This window comes from Petromyzon marinus, chromosome 18 (genome assembly GCF_048934315.1).
Source record: "Petromyzon marinus isolate PM22_M1 ecotype Great Lakes invasive population chromosome 18, UKy_Petmar_22M1.pri1.0, whole genome shotgun sequence".
Lineage (NCBI taxonomy): Eukaryota > Metazoa > Chordata > Hyperoartia > Petromyzontiformes > Petromyzontidae > Petromyzon > Petromyzon marinus.
Window position 1 is genome coordinate 12,780,978 of NC_133684.1, and position 22,464 is coordinate 12,803,441.

The 22,464-nt window shown below is 45.0% G+C and overlaps 1 protein-coding gene across 1 annotated transcript in view; it reads right to left on the reverse strand.

The window, feature by feature from the left end:
• Nucleotides 1-22,464, reverse strand: part of LOC116943682 (gamma-aminobutyric acid receptor subunit gamma-2-like) — a 143,608-nt gene that overhangs the window by 39,133 nt on the left and 82,011 nt on the right. Inside the window, exon 8 of the mRNA XM_032956748.2 lies at nt 20,938-21,146. Within this exon, the coding sequence (XP_032812639.1) occupies nt 20,938-21,146 (209 nt within the window). The remainder of the gene's footprint in view (nt 1-20,937; nt 21,147-22,464) is intronic.

Sequence of the window (22,464 nt, forward strand, 5' to 3'; positions counted from 1 at the left end):
TTTTAATAGCCATGCATTGTTTTGTGAAGTGTTTGAATTGCGGAGCCACAGGGATTTTGTATCATATTATTGACTGGCTGTGCTTATGTGCTGAGTCGAGAAGATTTTTGCATTTCTTTGACTCGGATATCAAGTCTAACCATTCTGTTAAACTATTTTCACATTGGCAGATTTGCACCATTTGCGGTGCACGGCTCAATTAATTTTGCAGATTAATTAGCCAATTTTCGCATGCCATACCATCATGCGGTCCGTTTCCCTGTCTCGTAATACGCGGCACTCCTTGTTGGCCACAATCATGAGACTCACCTCCGCGGTACGCCGCGGATTACGGGATCCACGATATTGGTCCATCACATCACCGCGGATTACTGAGGACCTGCTGTATATCAGGTTGGAACCGATCGAGACACAAAGAAGATGAGAAGCTCAGGGTACGTAGAGGAAGTTATTAAATTGGCAAGCTATGGCACCACTGGGGAGCACTCTGTTCGTGGTGGAAATCTCTTTTTAGAGAAAGCCTCTATGCTGACACCCAGTGTTGACTTCCCACCGAGTGCAATTGCCAAGCGGAGTTTATTTTACGGACTCTAGAGAAGCGATGGGCTGACTTGACCCTGCCCTGCCTGGGATTCTAACTCGCCAACCTCATTATCAAGAGCCCATTTCTTTCCTGGATGAGCTACCATTACAGTAGATACATATTATTTTATTAATTTAGAATGTTTGACCATGACACTCGCAAAGTCCTACTCTTGTAAATGATATCACACCAGTGGTGGGCAATTCATTCTAATATATTACACCACATTCTAATACATTACATAGTTAATATACTTAATAATGTCCTGTCCTGCTCAAATGAGCAAAGGAACAGTACTCGTATTTTGAGTGACCCTGGACTAGAATTAGAAGGCAGGTTTTTCTACAGAACTGCATGCTTAACAGTATGTAAGTGTTAATAATTTAATTGACCCCAGAAGGATAATAAAATACCTTAAGGCATTGATAATTAACATAATTAATAAGCCTTTAGCAATCAACTTCAGGATGAAGGCCTCCCCATGTTGTGTCAGTCATGGGAGTCGACAGTACTTCACCGTGCTGGCCAGTACGGGTGTTTAAAGGGAATGGGGCAGCCAGAACAAGCTCGGATATCATATGCAACTGATATAATCCATTACCTGCAATCAAACTTTAATGGCCTGGTCCGTAACTCAGCACACTAACCACTGTGAAATCACTCCAGACTACTGCAGCTATAGTCGAGAAAACAAAACAAAATCAAACCATTTTACTGGGTAGTTAACGACGGTTGCCCTATGGAGAGTCGTCCCCGCCAGAGGCATGTGGAATCACCAAAGCTTCATGCTAAATTTTGTACGTACATGTTTTTGTAAAAATGTACAATTTAAATTTTGATTTAAAGCTTTCGTGACTGCAGTAATTCATATTCTTAGCTCTTTCGGTAAAGTCATGTTGAAGGGAAACAATAAAATATATATAAAACAATACAAATTATCACGACGTTTCGACCATAACACAAACGGTCGTCATCAGGTGTGTCGGCTGCATAAATGTATTTATTTTCAAACGGTGTATTTATTTATTTATAATACAAAAAACACATCAGCGCCACGCGCAGCGATTTGGCACTTTATTTAGAAGGACTAGTCCATCTATGTTCTGAAAAGAGGAGGGGGGAGACGAAAAATGAATGCATGCTGTCTGAAAGCCACCGTAAGCGTGAACAATAAATTAAGACCTGAAATGGTTTATCAAATCTTTCCAATGATTGCTAAGGCAGAATCCATCTTCTCGGTTGAAATTGTCTCTGTGCTTGTATATGTGGATAGCCTCATGAACGAATTTGTGAACACAAATCAGACCTTAAACACGGTAGGACCAACACCTCGGCCGTGGCAGATCATTGTTATAATTCAGTAGGCCCACATGACATTGACTTTTCCAAGACAGAGGTTCTTTGTAAGCCATCTGGCTACCATGAGAGATTCGTTCATGAGGCTATCCACATATACAAGCACAGAGACAATTTCAACCGAGAAGATGGATTTTGGCTTAGCAATCATTGGAAAGATTTGATAAACCATTTCAGGTCTTAATTGATTGTTCACGCTTACGGTGGCTTTCAGACAGCATGCATTCATTTTTAGGTCTCCCCCCTCCTCTTTTCAGAACATAGATGGACTAGTCCTTCTAAATAAACTGCCAAATCGCTGCGCGTGGCGCTGACGTTTTTTATAAATAAATACACCGTTTGAAAATAAATAAATTTATGCAAACCGACACACCTGATGACGACCGTTCGTGTTATGGTCGAAACGTCGTGATAATTTGGATTTTTATATATATTTTATTATTTTATTGTTTCCCTTCAACGTGACTTTACCGAAAGAGCTAAGAATATGTACAATTTAGATTACCAAACACAGACAAAAGCATTACTATAATACATACATAAGTATCTCTATTTTTCGATTTAAAGCTTTCGTGACTGCAATGATTCATCTTCTTTGGTTCTTTCGGTAAAGTCACGTAGAATGAGAATAAAATAATAAATTGATAAAATAAAATAACACAATAATATTCTCACGACGTTTCTCTATTTTCGTATTCACGTGATAACTTGAAGATTTTAGTTGGTTTCACACACATTACGTAAAGGCACAACACACACACACTCACCCTGAACAAAGACGACATTTGAAAATGGCGTCATGCATTCTCAAATTAAAATTGTGAGGTAGAAATAATGTAAGAGGCACTGTATTGATTTATTAATACCATCTGGTTTATATTACCGAGGTGGCTGCAATGACGTACCAGTTGGCAAACGCAATCCCAAAACCTAATAAAGTTCTGGCAGAAACGACGGTTGTATTTTCTGACATTTAAAGTGTCGCACAAATTCATTCTTCCTGGATATTTACACGCAAGCACAAATATCAACAAAAGCGACGTTGGCTTCGACGAGTGGACAATTCTTTGAGCATATAATAGCAACAAATGACATGTGCCATAGGCCTATGCAAATACCAAGGGGGAGGGCTTTCCTGAACGTATTGCAACTGTCTCCCAAAGGGCAAACCAAGCATCTGTCACAGCTGCTAGCCTACAGTTGCAATACAATGGTGAATAGTAGTTTTTACTCAGGAGATAATTCTAATGATCATTTTAAGAAACAAACCATATATTTGCCTTTCATGCAACGTATCTGAATACGAATCTCATAACCGTCATTAATGGGCACGAACTAGCCACTGCTGGAATAAAACCTTGCCATATTGTTACCATTGCTTATGCTATTGAAATGTCACCATCCCATCTTGCTCCTGGAATTGAGCTCATCTCTTTACACCATCTCTAAGGTGTTCATCCTCTCTGGCATCTTCACTCCTTTGGCTGCCATTCCATAACCAGTTTCATCCATCATCCCTTCTAGCAATGTATCCTGAGTAAACCTTTCTAGGCACATTGGTATTTTGCTTTTCGTGATCAAATTAAGTTTTCCAAAATCACCCCAACCGACTCCCGCTCACCTCTATTTCATTGGTTTGATGTCGGTTATGGAGTTGGAGTTTCACACCATCAGCAGACGCAGATGTGCCTCATTAAGAAGTTCAGCTAGTGCCACCACTATGCAGATGAATACAAGGTTTAATTGAAGTCTAATCTAATTTAATCACAAATATATTTATAATCAGATTATTGTAGCTATTTTAAGTGGAGGGAGTCTCAACAGGAAACTGTAAGTCGCGAATGTCAACTTGATATCATCATTCGTGATGACAGCAGGGTAGTACAAGTGGGATGATGTTAGGTTGGTGATTGGCAACTCACAAAGAGTCGGCCTTAAGGAGAATGATGAAACCATAATTCACGAGAGAGATATATAACCTTAATAACAAGTGAAGGGAATTTTATGCAGATCTCAATGACATAAGACAATCTTATAACCCAGTAATCAGATCTCCCAGATAAAGAGGAGGAAGTTCTAGATGTCACACTTGAAGACGTCAACTGTGCCCTTCGCAGTATGACTAACGGAGAAACTTCTGGACCAGATGGTATAACTGTGGAGATGATCAACGAAGCGGTGTCAGGAGTTGAAACCAAATTAGAGCATGTGTTTAGAGTATTTGGCTGCTATAGATGTCCACGTGATGAGTTACTTAGTTAAGCTATCATCTGTGGCCAGGTCGCTTCTGAAAAAGAGCTACATAACTTAGTGGGGCCTTACCTGGTGAAATAAAAATAGTTTAGTTTATTTAAATAAATTGTTTAAACTTATTGGCCACTAAACCAAACATTTAATGACCATGAAGAGATACGTGCGCCGGAAACCTCTGCCGAAAATGTGCTGTCCGCCGTTGCAATCGATTTCTGTGTCCCGCATAAACGAACTCATCGCGCTTCATGTCCTAGGGCCCTTCCCGACCACACCACGAGGAAATACATTTATTGGTTGAATATATTTCTCACTGACCAATGGCCTGACCCCTTCCAATCCAGTCAGATGTGGCTATTACCGAGGCATTCCATAACGGCTATGTGCTATATAAGGGGCCCGGAGCGCCGCCTTACTGATAAGGGTAAACATTTTTCGTCCAAATTGTTGCAGGAGATGTGTGATCTTTTGGGCACCAAAAAGGTTCGTACGTTGTCCTATCACCCCCAGACTGATGGGATAGTCGGATGGTGGAACGTCTGCACAGAACGTCTATGTTGAGTCAGCAGGTCAGCGAGTCACCAGTGCAACTGGGACTTCCATATCCCTGGGGTTCTTGCGGCCTACTGAATGGCCCCTCACGCTTACACCAGATTCTCACCATTTATTTTTTATGTATGGAAGGGAACAGGATCCCCCAATTGATGTCCAACTGAACACGGAGCTGACGAAGTCTAAAGTTAATATGCCTTGCTCCATGCGCCTTAACCTTCAGCAAGTGTCAGAGGCACGGGAGGCTTCCAGGGAGAACTCGGCCTTTCGGCAGTCGGTCAATGAGAGGCAAAGGGGGCTACGCATGTCGGGGAAGAAATAGACTCTGGGTAACAGGGCTTGGCTACACTGTCCTCAGGTGCCGGTGGGTACGTCCCCCAAATTATACAAACTATAGCGAGGTCCGGTCGACGTGATACAAGCTAACAGACCACAACGTGTGGAGATCCAGTTCGGCCGCCATTGGTTTGTACACCCGTCGCGACTCAAACCATTTGTCCCCTCATCTCCACTTTCCAAGGGTCGGGTGTCTGGTGTGTCCAATGAGCTGGGGTGGGCGTCCGCTGAGGTTGTGCCTCCACCCACAGGATCGCAGCACCTGATGCCCTCGATGTCGCCGGTTATGCCAGCCATGGACGGACTACCGAATGCGGAGTGACCATTGCTCACCCACTCTCCGCCCATCGTCATTGATTCTCGGGAGGGGACGCACCCATTAGGCCATTCTCAAGTTCCCCCCGGGACCTCCAGGGAGCTCATGCCCACCTCACCTGGGGGCCCAGCGATGAGGACTCGTTCAAAGACTGCCTGGTTCAAATGACTCTCCTCTACCATGCCATTTTCCCCTACGCCGTCTGTTGCTTGCCAACACTCGCAAGTCAGAGGAATCATTGGCTGAAACTGGCTCTTCTTGTGCTTGCGGATGTTGACACATACGGGGGTAGGGTCGTGCTGGAGGTGGGACGGGGGGACTAGTCCTTGTACAATGCTCACATTTTTGTTGTCTCTTCCTTCCCTCCTTTCTCTCCCCCCTTTCTCGGGAATTGTGTAATTGTCGTATATATTGTATTCATTTCTCGGTCGTAGGTTGTTCATTGTTGTTACATTTTTGGGAGGTACACTCTTGTTTTTTTACGATTGGGTAACTGGGACGGCTGTATTTCACAAAGGGGGGTTGATGTAGTGACATAAAAGGCGTCACTATAGGGCACCGACAGTACCTTTTGAGGAGTGGTACTCTAGGGGCGGAGCCTCTCTCTAGCACCAGCAAGTGAATGCCATGGAAGGGCTCTCTAGGGGGCATGGTGAGCGAGAGGGCAGGCGAGGACATAGCACTCTGGGTGAACGCGAGAGGGCACGTGACCGTACGAAGTGTAAAGGTGGCCCCCCCAAAAGGGGGTGAGAGGGACATGTGATGTGGAACCAGAGCCCTTTAGAATAATCTGGAATGGGGCGTGGCCAGGGGCGGAGCCCGGCCACACCGGGACGGATAAAAGCCCGGTGCGGGGAAGCAGGAGGGGCTGTCCCTGAGAATTGAATCCACCAGCCAAGTCTCCGGTCTTTGATCTTCGGGCTTCAGACAAGACATCGGGAGCCAGACAGCATGTTAGCTGACTCGGCCAATTATATAGTATTCCCGTGAGTGGTTATGTAGTTAACCGTGGTGGTCACCACCCTTGTCAGAATCCCGTGTGTGGTTATGTAGATACCCCGTTGGGTCCGGAATAAACGTGTTGCCTCCAGGTTCAAGCATGTGCCTCAGTTGAACCCACTATATATGTATGTATGTTGAACGTCTTTCACACCGTACGTAGCCAACCATGCTCGTCGGAGGTGTGGGGGGGAGGGGGCATTGTACTGCTCCTGCATGGCCAGAGCTGATTTTGCCCCCTGCTGAACCTGAGTTCTTCTTTTGTGGTTGAGTTATATTTTTTTGGTGAGTCCATTGTGGGCGCATGTGCGAGTAGACGGTGATGAGCAACAAGGCCAGCCACCCATCCTACCCTGCCACATTCACAGTGAAGCGCATGCTTGAGCCTGGATAATTATCCCTGTGAATGTGTCCACTGAGGGCTGTGGTTATAACCACAACCCTCAGCGGACACATTCACAATCGAAATTCGTTGGGGTTTGTGAGCTATAAAAATAGGCCTGAGTAGAAGGTGACCAACAAACACAATGCTGTTGTACAGCTACGTGACGATCACATTTGTTTAATTATTTTTTGTGTTGGTTACACGAGATAATAAGTGTATCTTAGCGCACGGTACCCGTTGTCAGTAGTTAAACAGGACCGCCAGTATTAATGCAGTGAATTTGACAAGATGGTGGTGGGCGATGCTGGATCTTAACTATGCTTATGCTTAAGAAGTGTTTCACGTAATGGATGTGCATTAATGAGTGGAGCACACTGCTGCCTCTCCATGTCTCCCGTGAGTCTATAAACAATAAGCACACTTTGCACAGCTGGCTCAAAGCTGTTTTCAAATCTACTGCCATGGCTACATTGCACAATGATAGATGTGATAAAAAAATATATATATTTCAATGGACTTTCACTAAACGCAACAACCAACCTAAGTGTAGATTATGCACGGGTCTGTTTACAAGATGTGTGATTTATTTTACAGGGAAAATGCCACCGAGTGCCAATATGAAAGCCATTGTGTATATACAATGGCTGCCATTATAGACCGTGGTTGTTGAAAAAGACTGGATATGCAATGCAATATTTTGCTGTAGCTGTTATTATTTGTGGGCTCGATACCCTGCTCATGAGGGCGAAGCAATTTGATATCGTTTTTACAAAAGTCCATGAAAAAACATTTTCAAAGCAATGGATACATAGCTAATTAGAAAAATGGATTTAAGTGGAATGTCTTTTCATACATCAAACTGCCTTAAGTCCATCCAGTTGCAATGGAAATTAAAATCCAACTGGTGTTCCTACTTTTAAAAATATATTTCACTCCAGAAGATCATAGTATTTCCATTATTGAAACTCAAAAGCACACATCCTTTTCGATATCAATTGGATGCAAACATATGTCCCAGCATTTGTTGAAAATTGTCTGCCGAAGATAGTCAACATATTAAAATTCTAGATTTGAAGCTTTCGTGACTGCAAGGATCCATACTCTTTGGTTCTATTCGATTTTTGTTTTATTTTTTACCTACGTGACTTTAACATATTAAAAGTTTTAAAAATAAAGATGACATTTTAAACCAATGCCACAAATGTAACATTGTACCATGTTAGTGGCTGAAGTTGAAGGAATATTAAGGTCCACTCTTTCCACTGTTGCTGGAACAAGTACACACTTAGAGAAAGTGGCATAGAATCCTAAAAACTGTTTTAGACGAAAAAAATTCGAGCTCAATAGTGCCAACGCAAATCTATTTTATAAATATTCACAGTGCCACCTTTAATTGTCATGCGTCCAAGTTGAAATTCTAATATTCACAAAAATAGTCGAACCCTAAAACCCATTTTCCATGCCCACATTCATTATATAAGAACGGCGAGCCATGCAACTTACTATTTCATCTTAAAGGGTAAATCTGGAACCTTGTAAGGGATAGATGTGCAAATCTGTAACATATGTTGTGTTAACTAATCTCTATTCATGTTCTTATAACTAGAATTAATGAACTGACATTTCATTTAGGTTTTTGAAAGGAACATTCACAAAAAAATTTCAATGAAAAAAATCTTCATAATATTCTATTGTATTTCTTATTCTGTTTCATTAACTCTGCCCTCTAAGATAAAATTAATGTTACAGTGGTCACAATAATTTAGCTCTTAAATATATCAGTAAGTCACATAGAATATAGTAGTGCAGTGCTACACGTTGCAATGCCAGGATTTTATATGGGAGAGTTTGTATTCTCAGGCTGCTAGGATTTGGGCCACATATATACCAGTCTTATACATGTGTGTGTGTGTGTGTGCAAATGGAAATAATTCTTAAGTTCACTGAGCCATAGCAAAGCTACGATGATATGTGCAACCTTATACTAGTGTAGAGGAGTATCGTGAGTAACCATGAGGGGACGAACAGAAGGAGGTGCGAGCGGGTTGACAGTCAAGGATTACGTCATGTCACGGGTGGTGTAAGAGGTACTTTCGGGAACAAAGGTGGGTCCGAGCTAGGGGAGGAGCCGCCAAAGGGGTTCTTAAGGAGGACCCCGTGAGAAAGGCGTGGTCATTGTGGGGAGCCAGGGCAAGGATTTGCTGCAAGGTGTCTCTCCCTCCTCGTCGCGAGGTGATGTTGGCTGAACCCCTGCTCCGGGCAGACGAGTGGGAGAGCCAAGGGGATAGCCGAGGGTAGGGTCCTGAGTATTCAATAAGGGTTAGCTGGGAGAGGGTTCCTCTCTCCTCGTCACGGAAGCAGTGTTGGCTGAACCCCCGCTCCGAGCAGACGAGTGAGAGAGCCCCAAAGGATAGCCGAGGGCAGGACCCAGATAGCATTCAGTGTCTGGGGTAAAGGACTGAGATAGAGAGCACCTACCCCTGGTGTGAGCATAGAGCGTTGAGTGTAGCAGTTTTAATGAACGGCAACAGCCCTTATAGTATTCCTCTTCTCCACGTGGTTCTACTGCACAACTGATGTCAGAGTGGCCAGAAAACTTCGCCGCCATGTAGAAGTCGGCTGTGAAGCGAGAGAACCCACCCGTTGTGTGGTCGGAGGACAAAGACAGCACAGAGGAGGTCCCCACAACGTCCCCGGAGTCCGGGGCCCTGGAGATGCGCCCCGCCGAACTTCGGCAGCCGGTGCAGGAGGAGGAGGCTGCTGCTCCCGGCCACCCTTCATCGCCGGAGAGCTGGCAGTCCCTCACCAGCCAACTCGGCCGATGCTGGAGTCCGCCGCGCGCTTGGTCTCGCTCATTTCAGAGGCGGGAGCCCAGCCGAGCGCGCCCATCACAGAGTTGGAGCGGGCGCGTCCCGACACCTTTTCTGACGCCAAGTTTTAAATTGGCACCAATTTCTCAATGAGTGCGACACAGCAACCGGGCACCATTTTCTCCGAGAGTGCGATGCAGCAACTGGTCACCATTGACTCTGCCGCAGCGATGCCGCCGAGAGCAGCTTGGAGAGCGCCTGCACCGGACTTCAACTCCAGTCCTTTCAAGCTTCGGCGTCTGCTCCCCATTCGCCCATTTATCAATGCCGGTTTGAAGCGGCTTACACCTCGCTGGGATGGTCTATGGATGAAGCACTCAAGGCACTTCCAACGGCATTGGACGACGATTCCTTGGCCGCCTTCATTTCCATTCCAGCTGCGGATCGGGCTACGCTCCCTCTGGCGTGCATCTGCATGGCCACGATTTTCGAGCTGCCCTCGAGTGCTCACCGGAAAGTTCTTGCTGTGGAGGCGAGGGGAGGCTGAGATGCCTCTCACCATCCGCAGCACCTTCTTAGTGCTTGGACGGGTGGCCTACCCCAACATGGACGAAGCGGCGCTCGACTTCCTGGCATTGGTGCCGCTGCTCTCACTGGCGCGGGAGCTCGGTGTCATCTTAGCCATTGCGGAGGAAGCAGACATATCTACTCTGAAGGTGGCTCAAGGAATCCAGGCCCACCTCGGGATGTGCCAGTGGCCCAGTGTAGCGGCGTGTGCTGGGGACCTGGGTCCAGCGGAGGTCGTGATGCCACATGACGGTAAACGTCTCGCCGCTTTCAGTGCACGCGACCAACACGGGAGGGGCGCTGGTGGACGTTGGCCGGAGCAGCTGTGGCGAGCGACGGCTCCTCTCTTGCATGGGCCGGCACCCACCGCGTGTTTTCGCTGTGACTAGCCCGGCCACATTGCCAGAGGCTGCCACAACACCCCTGGAGCCTTCTGCGGGACCCCATCACCCTCCACCTCCTCATAGGCGTTGTCAGCAAGGCCACAGGCAAGTCGCGACACATCAGCCACTCGGCCGCTCCCTTCACCTCACACATCTAGCTGGTATCGGGTTCACGATCACCGGGGCACTGCTAACATTCTTCAACCTCACAATGTGAGTTCGTGGTCGGTCGCCAGGTGGCCAAAAGCGGTACACAAATTGGATGCGCTCGCACATCGGGTTGTGGCAGCTGTGGCAGGTTCTTCCACAGTCACTGGTTATATTCAAGGGGAAGAAGTCCGTATTTTTGTGTATATGGGTGCGTTAGCCACCATTATATCTGAAATGATCTTCGGCATTTTACCACACAGCGTTGGTCGGTTGAGCCCTGTAAAGGGGGCCTGCGTTGCCGCAAACGGAGATAGTTTGGGTATCTTGGGACACATTGTTGCCTCCATTAGAATTGGTAACATTGAATTGGAGGGCCCTGTCTTGGTCTCAAAGACATTGGCCATGCCATGCCTCTTGGGCACAGCTTTTTTTGCCAAAATGCCCCTTAAAATATTGATCGACTAAGGTTGTATGGAGATGCCGTCGGGCTGTCGATTGAGTTTTTTAAACTCTCCTACTTTGCTGACTCCTGTTGCCGCCAGTGTACGGGCGTTGGTTAGAGATTCGGTGAAGGTTCCACCGGGCTCCCAAATGCTGGTACCCCTGAGGTTGTGTAAACCCCTACAATTGCAAATGCCTGAGGCGGGTGTCCTCTTGACTCCCTCTAACTACTTCTCATGGACCTCTTGCTTGGTGGGTGCCCTGACGGTCGTATTGAAGGACCAGTAACACTTTTTGCACATTTTGAACGCGGGTCCTTCGCACGTAGTTATCTAGGCTGGTACCATTTTGGTGCACACGACCCCTGCTCATTCAGCAGAAGATGCCACGCTGGTTGATAGTTTTGTGACTGGTGCAGTAAAGGATGACAAATCTGACGATTCATGGATCGACAGACTTTGCCAGGAGTATTCTCTCTTATCCCTCGAAGAGCGACAGCGACTTTGAGTGCTTATTAAAGGATTTGGCGACGTTTTTAGCCAAAGTAAATTCGATATCGGACGCACGTCCTTACATTCCGATCACATAGACATGGGGAATTTGCCCCCCATTCGGTTGAACTCTCATAGTTTTAGCCATAGAGAGAAGGATCATGTCCGCTTGGCTGTCGATGAATGTTGGCGGTGGATATCATCTCTCCCTCTAATAGCCCTTGGGGGGCCCCCATAGTATTGGTTAAGAAACGGGATGGAGGTCTCCGATTTTGCATTGATTTTCATAAATGTAACAAAATTTCGGTGGCATATATTTCCCCACTTCACCGCATGGACAATTCACTTGACACCCTCTCGGGTGTGTGGTTCTTTTTAACTCTAGATTTGCTGTCAGGCTTCTGGCAGTTACCATTAGATGAGGACTCCAAACCAAAAACTGCGATCCGCACACCCCAGGGGCTGTTTCAATTCAGTCGGCTTCCTATGGGCCCCCACTTGGCCCGGCCACTTTTCAACACCTCATGGAGATGGTCTTGGTGGGACTACAGTGGGACTCCTGTCTAATATATTTGGATGTTATTGTTTTCAGCCGCACAGTTGACGAGCATTTGCAGCATCTGGAATCAGTCTTCATCAAAGTACGTGCTGCTAACCTCAAATTCAAACCACAAAAGCCATTTGCTGCGGTCTTCTGTAAAGTATTTGGGCCATGTGGTCAGCGCATCAGGAGTCGCTACAGACCCAGAGAAAACTGCTTGTGTCCATGCATGTCTGACCCCCACATCTGTCGCAGAGGTTCGCAGTTTGGTAGGCTTTGCCTCATATTACCGTCGCTTTGTGTGGGATTTTGCGGCTATCGCGAAGCCACTCCACGCGCTGTCCACTTAGGGCCAAAAAACCCATAGGGGCAAAGAGGGATTCCTTGGCTGACACACCCCCCCCCTGGGTTACCCCAACTTCTCCCTGCTCTTTGTGTTAGACACTGATGCCAGCGACATTGGTATAGGGGTTCTACTTTCTCAGGTGGACAACGGCGCCGAAAGGGTTGTAGCATATGGCAGTCACGTGTTGTCCTCCACAGAGCAACATTATTGTGTGACCCGTAGGGTGTACTTCATTCAACTGTATAGGCCCTACTTGTCTGGCAGGCGGTTCACTGTTCAGATGGATCATGCTGCCTTACAATACTCCTTGCGCATAGATCAACCTTTAGGTCAGCTGTCCCACTGGCTTGAGGTCTTGCAGGAGTACGCGTTTGATGTTATTCAAACGAAGGGGCCACAGCACGGAAATGCGGACGCTTTATCTAGGTTGGCACCAGACAGCAGGTGTGCATGCACGACTGGCTCTAGTCGTTGCAGGCCTTCGGTTGAATCCGCGCCTCAGTTGGTGGTGACGGCTGAAGCGGCTCCTCTTTGAGGTGCACCACTGCCCACGGATTGCGGATGAGGTCTCCCTCACAATGTATGGTCTCGCCTACAGATCGAGGATACCTCTGTTGAAATTGCGACGCCGTGTTAAATCTGGAAACTATAACACCACTCCGGCGACCATCCCAGCCATTGACCTGCATGACGGCCTCCTTATGTGATGGCACATGGAGTTGCAGAGATATTGTATTGTGGTACCCACAGTCCTCCGGGGGAAACTGACTCGCATAATTCATGAGAAATTGATGACCGTTAAATGGGACTATTACTGACGGGGCATGAAAAGCGACATGGCGCTATTCGTCAAAGACTGCCAGGATTGCGCGCGTCAGAAGCCTCCAGTTTTGCACAATTGGCCCCCCGCTGCAATCCGTACAGGTATCTCGCATAAACGAACATGTGGCCGTTGACATTTTAGGCCCATTTCCAACTTCTGAGCGAGGCCACAAGTATCTTTTGGACGGGGTCTAGTACCTTACATGTTGGTCCATGGCATGGCCCTTACAGGATCAGTCGGCCTCGTCTACCACAAATGCCTTATTGCATGGCTACGTTTGAGATAAGGTTGCCCCTGAGCAGCTTCAAACCGACCAGGGTCGACATTTTTCTTCCAGACTGCTAAAAGAAAATTCGAACTTCGCCCTACCACCCTCAAACCAATGGAATGGTGGAGCACTTAAATCGCACCCTCACGTCCATGCTGTGCCACTAGGTGAACGCGACCCAGATGGACTGGGATATGTTTATTCCGAGCATCCTTGCCGCTTATAGGTTGGCCCTTCACGCCTCAGCGTGGAAGCGGTGTTGGCTGAACCCCCGCTCTGGGCAGACAAGTGAGAGAGCCCCAAAGGATAGCCGAGGGCAGGACCCAGATAGCATTCAGTATCTGGGGTAAAGGACCGAGATAGAGAGCACCTACCCCTGGTGTGAGCATAGAGCGTTGAGTGTAACAGTTTTAATAAATGGCAATAGCCCTTATAGTATTCCTCTTCTCCGCGTGGTTCTACTGCACAACACTAGGAAGGACTGGACGTTCATAACAGTATTTACAGGTATGCAAATTGGAAATCTTAATCCCACTAACAAATCCTGCCGTGCACTGTCATATTTCATTGCATTTCAACCCCATGTCTAACATTTGTTTAGTTTGTTGCTGCATTAGAAATGTTAACGATTTTCCGTTTGCAACGTTGACATACGTAAAATTATTTTCTTGCAATACGTGAAGTTGTATTTTATATATTGCTACCTTTGCAATAATACAATGCCCCATTCTGATCCGACAAACCTCGTCACATATTTTTACTGAAATGACTTTTTCACCGATGTCCCATCGTCCAATTCCATAGCTGGCACTGCAGTGATCAAGTTTCTGAATAGTGTACACACTCATCGAAAGCAACACACCAAAATGTGCCGAAATGAGAACTTTTCTAATCAGTGCATACTACATGATTTGACATAAGGATCAGCAACATTGACAATGTATAAATACAATTGGGGGAGGGGGGTGGGGGGGAATGAAAAGTGTGGAAGTTTCACAGACAATCGGAGTTAAAACTAAAATAAAATAATACCGAGGCTCCCACAAGACATTGTGGGAGGGGACATGTGACACAGTTTGGCGCCAGCTATCATAGAGAGAGTATGGTCGTGTTGCAGTGAGTACAACGTGTTCAAAAACAACGGCGCTACACATCTCTAAATAAAAAGAATACTTACCGCTTGGTGAACGGGACACCCCAACCTGCAACTTGCAGACATCTCGGAATGGAATAAATGGTTAGGAAGATAAAAGTGAGCTTGAGTAGGGCGCCTTGCAATAATGTAGGATAGCGCGTGGGCGAGACAAAAGATGGAATGGCAACCAACGGTGTAGGGGCCACACTCAAGAGCATGAACACTGCGGCCGTGGAGTCATGAGATCGACTGGTGCGCAGAAGTTGGATGGTTTGTTGCAATGCAAAATCATGAAGGAAGACAACGGCTTAGTGAGGCCTTCATTCTGCAGTGGATAAATCATGACTGATGAGCTGCATGACTTCGCATCCAAGTTATTGCTGCTTAAACACGTAGCTTTTCCCCCGTCACTTGTTTTTTTTGCCCATTTGGCCAACCACACAATCTGGAATTCATGATCTCCAGATGAATTTAAATAAACCGAGGTCTCGCGGACAAATGCATATGAATGATACAAAGTGAAATGATTGTGTTAAACAACAATAATTTGCACAACAGAAAAACAAGTCATACGATTAAAATACCAATGTACACTTATAATAACAACTCCCTAAACCATTTGGTTCTTACCCAATTCACCCTATCTCACTTCAACACCGTATCAAGTGTTAACAGATTCAGTCATGCACTCCAACCATAATTGGTGTCAATGGAGGCAGCCTATTTAGAACAGCACATTCAACTTATCTGGAATCAACAAATTCACAGCAGGCGCATTTATCCTGCTAAACATCAGGAAAGTTAACCCAAAACATTCGTCAGCATTTTCATGCTATCTACCATCTTCAATTTCTACCTTACTTCCCATAAACAAATTCAGCATATCTATCATCGACATCCGCCCGAGTGCTGGATCAAGACATGCTACCCCTGCCCCCCATCTGCAATTAAGCACATTTCTTGCATTACCACGTTGACCTACACCATAAACAACGCGCCCGACCCACCCGACATCTTGCGAGAATAAATAAGCACACAGACAGGATAGCCACGCATGCTGATAAACAGATGTATGTCAGACAAATGCTCATCAGTGTCCTGCACGCTACCATTACAACTCATGCACAAGTCTCAACTGGAAAGATGTTTCAATGTGACTTTCACCCGGCTCTAATGCACAATTAATCACGAAGTCTACATCCACTTTGAGATAAAATGATAGTCGTAGTCAATACTTTATGTTGACAACTTATAGATAATAATATGAATAGGTGACACTGGGACAGGAGTACTGGAGGTCCACTCAGCCCAACACCCCTATGTGGTCAATATAATGCGCACCGCTCTTTGGGAAATTAAGAGTGGGGAAAAATTGGACGATGCCATAGGATTGTGGAATTACCACTGCTGGATCGGGCCACCAATGTGGACAAGTACTCCTCACGCGTACTGCAGCATGGGTGCACTTAGACCTTTGTCTTGATTATAAACGTAGCACAGAGCTAAAGTATAATGCAGTGAGACAGCTGAATTGATAATTATTTACATTTGTATTCTGTATATGCACCATTGTAATGCTGAACGTGTAGCGATCCATGAATCATGGCTGTGCAGTACCATGAGGAATGGCAATGGTGTGGGGAGATATTCATCCAGCAGTGGAAATAAATTGACAGGTTATCATTAGACAGGTAAGAAAAGACTTATCCTAGCCAGTTCAAAGTGCCAGTTGATCTCACAGTACTCAAAATAAACTAACTGCCTGTTAGTAACCCTCAGCTAAAAATCAATATCGTTAAACTAACTCACCCTGATTGCATTCAATTCCACTCAGCCTCTGCTGTGAAACAAGCAGCTGCAGACCAAGCAATGGAGGCAATAATTATATTTTCTAAGCTAGTTGTTAAATTAACTTACACAATTATTGCTAAAGACCGTCATATTTACAGAGGTGGTAAAGTGAAAAAGATAGCATGGCAAACATTGGATGTTGGGTGTCAACGGTGCAACTATTTTTAAATCTCGCGAAAGGAAGTCGTAACGTGTGATGGCTTATTGACCTCAGCGATCTCTTGGACATTAAGATACTTCAGTGACCTTCAGTGAAACAATGAAAAAAACGGTTTTATCGAATGGTAAGGAAGATTTTAGATAATTTAGATTATTTGGCTGATATACATTTTCACGTGATAAGCCACTTCGTCGCTTCTGAAAAAGAAGCTCATAGCTCAGTAGGCTTTACCTGGTGAAATGCTCTCCAATTTACCCGATCTTACATTTACATGCAAATGTCATCACTAGCCACGCCCACTTCGCTTATGACCCTTGGGCTACACCCATCTCAAACCTCGATAACATCCTGCCTCAGCAGCTCTCCAGCTACTCTTTCACCTGATGACGATTGCTTGTGTTGCGATCGAAACGTCGTGATATTTTTATTATTTTTTATATCTACGTGGCTTTACCGAAAGACCCAAAGAATATGAATTCCTGCAGTCACGAAAGCTTTAAGTCAAGATTTAACCACCTCTATGGGGAGGGTTTCCACAAAACTATTAGATCTTTTAACAAACTTCTAAACAAGAAGGCTCATCTGATCGAGTCGCTCACTTTTCTGAATAGATGCCGCAACACTAAGGTAACACCGATCACCTTTACACTGACATCTGCTGCTGTCTCCTAATGCTAAACGGATCTTGTTGAGGGCCGGCCTAGCCCTGATCTCAGAGACAATAAGATTGCTCCATTTTGATCTAGACAATTTAGACAAGACTCTCTTGCAATCATACTTAACATTGACAGAAAAAATGTCTACATCTGATTGGGAACATGTAGAAAACATGACAGCCTCTTCAGCTGCCTCAATGTCAGCTAAATGCATAGATAACCTGATTGCCAAGTTCAACCTCCTGTCCAAGAAGACGCCAGATCCACACATTAAAAAGTTAGATGGTGACAACATTGTTATCAATCAGAGTAACAGCCCAATTTCCAACAGCCTAAAATCGGTTCTAGCTAAAGGGTTGAAATTCGCAGTCACCCTTAAACACATCCCAGTTGATGATATCATTGCCCAGGTCGACATAGCCCTTAAGGGTTTGGGACACATCCCTGCAGACGTGGCAAGATCGGAAATAGCTGCAATCCTCAAAAACGCTAAGACACCTAATAGCAACATCAGTAAAGATGAACGTTAAGCTTTCTCAACTAAAAAAGTGAGATGACATAGTCATCCTCTCAGCCGACAAGGGAAATGCCACTGTCATCATGGACAACACCACATACAATAGCAATATTCAGGACCTACTTAATGATGGTAGCTACACCAAAATCAATAGAGATCCCACCAAACGCCTGGTTACGAAAACCAACAATATCATCACTGATTCAACATCTTTAATCGAACCAACCAAGTGGCTTTCTTTAAACCCTCTGTTGCTAGACCACCGAGATATTATGGCTTACCAAAAATCCATGAAGAAGGGACACCATTTCGTCCTATTGTCTCCACCATTGACTCACCCACCTACAAACTTGCCCAATTTCTGTCTGAGACCTTACAACCATTCACTGGTAAGACCACCTCAGTTGAACTTAGCTCACTTGGTATCGTTAATTAAGGACATTATACTATCGACAGGTGATTTGCTTGTCAGTTTCAATGTGGTGTCTTTGTTTACCAAACTTCCTGTACTAGACACCATTGCAATCATTGAATATTTGGTCCAACAAGGACTGAATGCTGATGTACCAGCCCTGGTTAGAAACAGCCTCACCAACACTTACTTCACCTGGAATGGAACATTCTACAAACAAGTTGAAGGTACCCCAATGGGTTCTCCCTTATCTCCAGTTGTAGCCAGTATTTCATAGGAAAATTTTGAGACAGATGCCATCCAGGTGTCCACCTTATGTCCTTTCTTGTGGAAGAGGTACATAGATGACACGTTCGTCATCTGGCCACATGGCCTAGGGCCAATTTTTCAACCACATCAATTCCATACACCCAGCCATCAAATTCACCATGGAGGTGGAATAGGATGGCAAGTTACCATTCTTGGATGTTTTGATCGAAAAAAGACCATATGGCTCAATGGGACACTGTCTACAGGAAAGCCACCCATTAGGATGCCTACCTGAAACCTGACTCTCACCACCATCCATCCCAGAAGAATTCCCTCATCAAAACTCTACAGCATAGAGCTCGATGTATTTCCGACCATCACCACCTAGCCAGTGAACTGTAACACGTACACCAAGCCCTCAAGATTAATGGATATTCAGACTACACAATCCGTAAAGCTATCACCCCTACCGTTGGGAAAGAACCATCTGAGGACCCAATCAAAACCATCACCTTGCTATACATAGCAGGGGTCACGAAAAATATTTCCAAAATCATGAGCAAACACAAGATCCAGGTTCCATTCAACACAGTACATAAAATGTTTGATCCCATCTGTGAAGGATGTGGGCCCTGACATGCAATACCCAGGCGTCTATGAACTAAGCTGTGTCTGCGGCAGTAGTTACATTGGGGAAACTAAGCCGTGTTCGTGAGCATAAGGCAGATCTGAAACATGGAAGGATCAATACCTCAGCCGTGGCTGATCATTGTTTTAATGCTGTCGGCAAACATTTTTTTTTCCAAGAGGAAGGTACTCTGCAAATCCACTGGCTATCAGCAAAGATTCGTTCATGAAGCCATCCAGATATATAAACACAGACACAATTTCAACCGAGAAGATGGGTACAAACTGAGCAATCCTTGAAAGGAAGTTATTAACCAGTTTAATTCATAACTAGCTGTGATGTTTCCATCCTACTTTGCGATGTTAGTAGTTATTTTCGACTCTCTGGTGTTACATTAACAGATTAAATGTCTTCACATTAACAGGTTAAATGTCTAATTAACACAGCCACCATTGCACGTTTTCCTCGATGTCTAAGTAACACAGCCATCATTGCTCGTGGGTCTACGATTTTACATTGTCATGCAAACATCTCACAATACAATGGCCACCTCCGCAGCTTCGTCGTCGTGGAGGTGGCCTTCCAATTTACCCGATCTTACATTTACATGCAAATTTTATCACGAGACCCACCCACTTCGCTTATGACCCTTGGGTTACACCCATCTCAAACCTTTATAACATCCTGCCTCAGCAGCTCTCCCGCTTTCTTCACCTGATGATGATTGCTTGTGTTTTGATCGAAACGTGGTGATTTTTTTAAATTATTTTTTCTATCTACGTGGCTTTATAGTAAAACCCAAAGAATATTAATTCCTGAAGATTTAAATAAATATAGTTTAGTCTCATTTGTATGTTTTTTGTGCCTTGTTTACCTTTCCAATTATTTGCACTCCTATTGTATTTTTGTATTGCTTGTTATTGTAACGTTCTCACCCATCCCTACTGAACATTTGTGAAAAAAAGCTTTAAAGCTCATCAGACTTCTCCAGGATAAATAAATATTCAGATTCTGATTCTGAAATGAACTATTTTCAAGTGATAAAAAGGTTTGGAAATGTGATACTTCAATACACAATGGATGTATCAGCAATCGATGACAATATGGGAGGATCACAACTGTAGTGTTGGGGACACAGCCTCAGGACAGATCCCAAGGCGTGGGATGGCAACGGAGAGTTCTGCAGACAGACGTCCAATGCAAGAAACCAAGAGGCGGAACGAAGATGAGGTGGGCAGGGAATGGCGAGAGTTGATCTAGGGCAGGGGGATGCCGAAAATAGTGCAATGCGAAAAATTATAGGGGCTGACCCCGTTTAAACAAGAAGAAGAAGACTGGATAAGACAGGCGCTGTCTTCTATTGCATTCACTGTCTGAATGTATGTATGTATAGTTGAACTTCTTTTACTCATTCTATGTTCTTGCATAGTGAATCCCACTATGCAAGAATAAGAACGATAATTTCAGTGTCCAGATCAACTTTCAGTGTCCAGGTCAAAATAAATAATGCCAGATATATGTTCTTTTTCCACACATTTAGCTTTGTTTTTCCTCCCTCCCTCAAAATATCAGCACAGAAACCATTTGCAGGGGCGTTGAGGAAGGTTCAACGTCTCTGCAATGATTGACCAGCTCTCTGACACTGCTCACGGCAGCACTGTCATGGCCCCGAGCCACCCAGCCGCCTGTCTGCCCACGGTGTAACAAAGCATCACGGCATTCCGCGTCTCACCGGCGCGTGCCTTTTCTTCTTTTTCTTGCCGCCACTGAGCTTCTTCTTGCTGACGAAGAACGTGAGCATGGCGAACTCAATCATGGCGGCAAAGACGAAGAAGAAGCAGACGGTGACGAAGAGGTCCATGGCCGTTGCATAGGAAACCTTGGGCAGCGACTTGCGGGAGATGGTGCTCAGAGTGGTCATGGTCAGCACCGTCGTGATCCCTGCGATGTGGAAAGCAAAGCATGGCAAGGCAGGGCAGGTGACGCTTCACTCAGTGGAAATCAAACCATCACCTCAAAAGCTCAACGAGCGAAGTGGTCGTGCTCATCACCAATGGTGGACTAAGTGAAAACGAAACAATTTTTATTTTATTTTACCAGGTAAGGCCCACTGAGCTATATAGCTCTTTTTCAGAAACGACCTGGCCACAAATGATCGCTCAATGCAGTGGGATAATCACGTGGAAATTCATAGCAGACGAATACTCTGAAAGCAGGTATCTAAATGTGGAAGGAAAAACTGGAGGACCCGGAGAAAAATCCAGGCGACAATGGGAAAAACATGAAAAGCCAAGATATACAGGGATCAGGGTCGGGATCGAACCCACGACCATCCTGTATACCTGGCAAGGTAGTTAACATCTCGCCACCGTGGCGTCCCTAACTGAGCCAGTGTTACACATTCCAAAGTCCAATAGTAAAGATCAGTTTTTTCACCGCTCTAAAGCTGTAGCTGATTTCACACATGGTGGTAATTATTTAACCATCTCCGGGGAGATGATGGCCCGATTTAAACTTGTGGTATTCTGATGGCTATGACCAAGGAGGATGCGTGGTTCACATTTGTTGTTCGATTAAACCAGCTGAGTACAGCTTCAGTACCAAAATATAAACATGCAGTGCACTCATATAGTTTACATTCTGTAGGCACGAAACCCATTATTTGTAAAAAAAAAGTTACAAAACCAAATTGTGGATTTCGCATCAAAGCTGAGTGGTTTTTGTTTGATCTACAGTATCAGATTACTCTCGCAGGGCACAGACAAATATTAGAACTGAACATTAGGAAAAGGATTTTGATTTAAAGCTTTCGTGACTGCAGTAATTCATATTCTTAGCTCTTTCGGTAAAGTCACGTTGAAGGGAAACAATAAAATATATATAAAACAATAAAAAATCTCACAACGTTTCGACCATAACACAAACGGTCGTCATCAGGTGTGAAAAACCAACGGCAAGAAGCATTTGAAAGAAGTGTCGGTTTGTATTAATTAATTATTTTAAACGGTGTATTTCTTTATAAAAAACACGTCAGCGCCACGCGCAGCGATTTGGCAGTTTATTTAGAAGGACTAGTCCATCTATGTTCTGAAAAGAGGAGGGGGGAGACAAAAAAATAATGTATGCTGTCTGAAAGCCACTGTAAGCGTGAACAATCAATTAAGACCTGAAATGGTTTATCAAATCCTTCCAATGATTGCTAAGCCAGAATCCATCTTCTCGTTTGAAATTGTCTCTGTGCTTGTATATGTGGATAGCC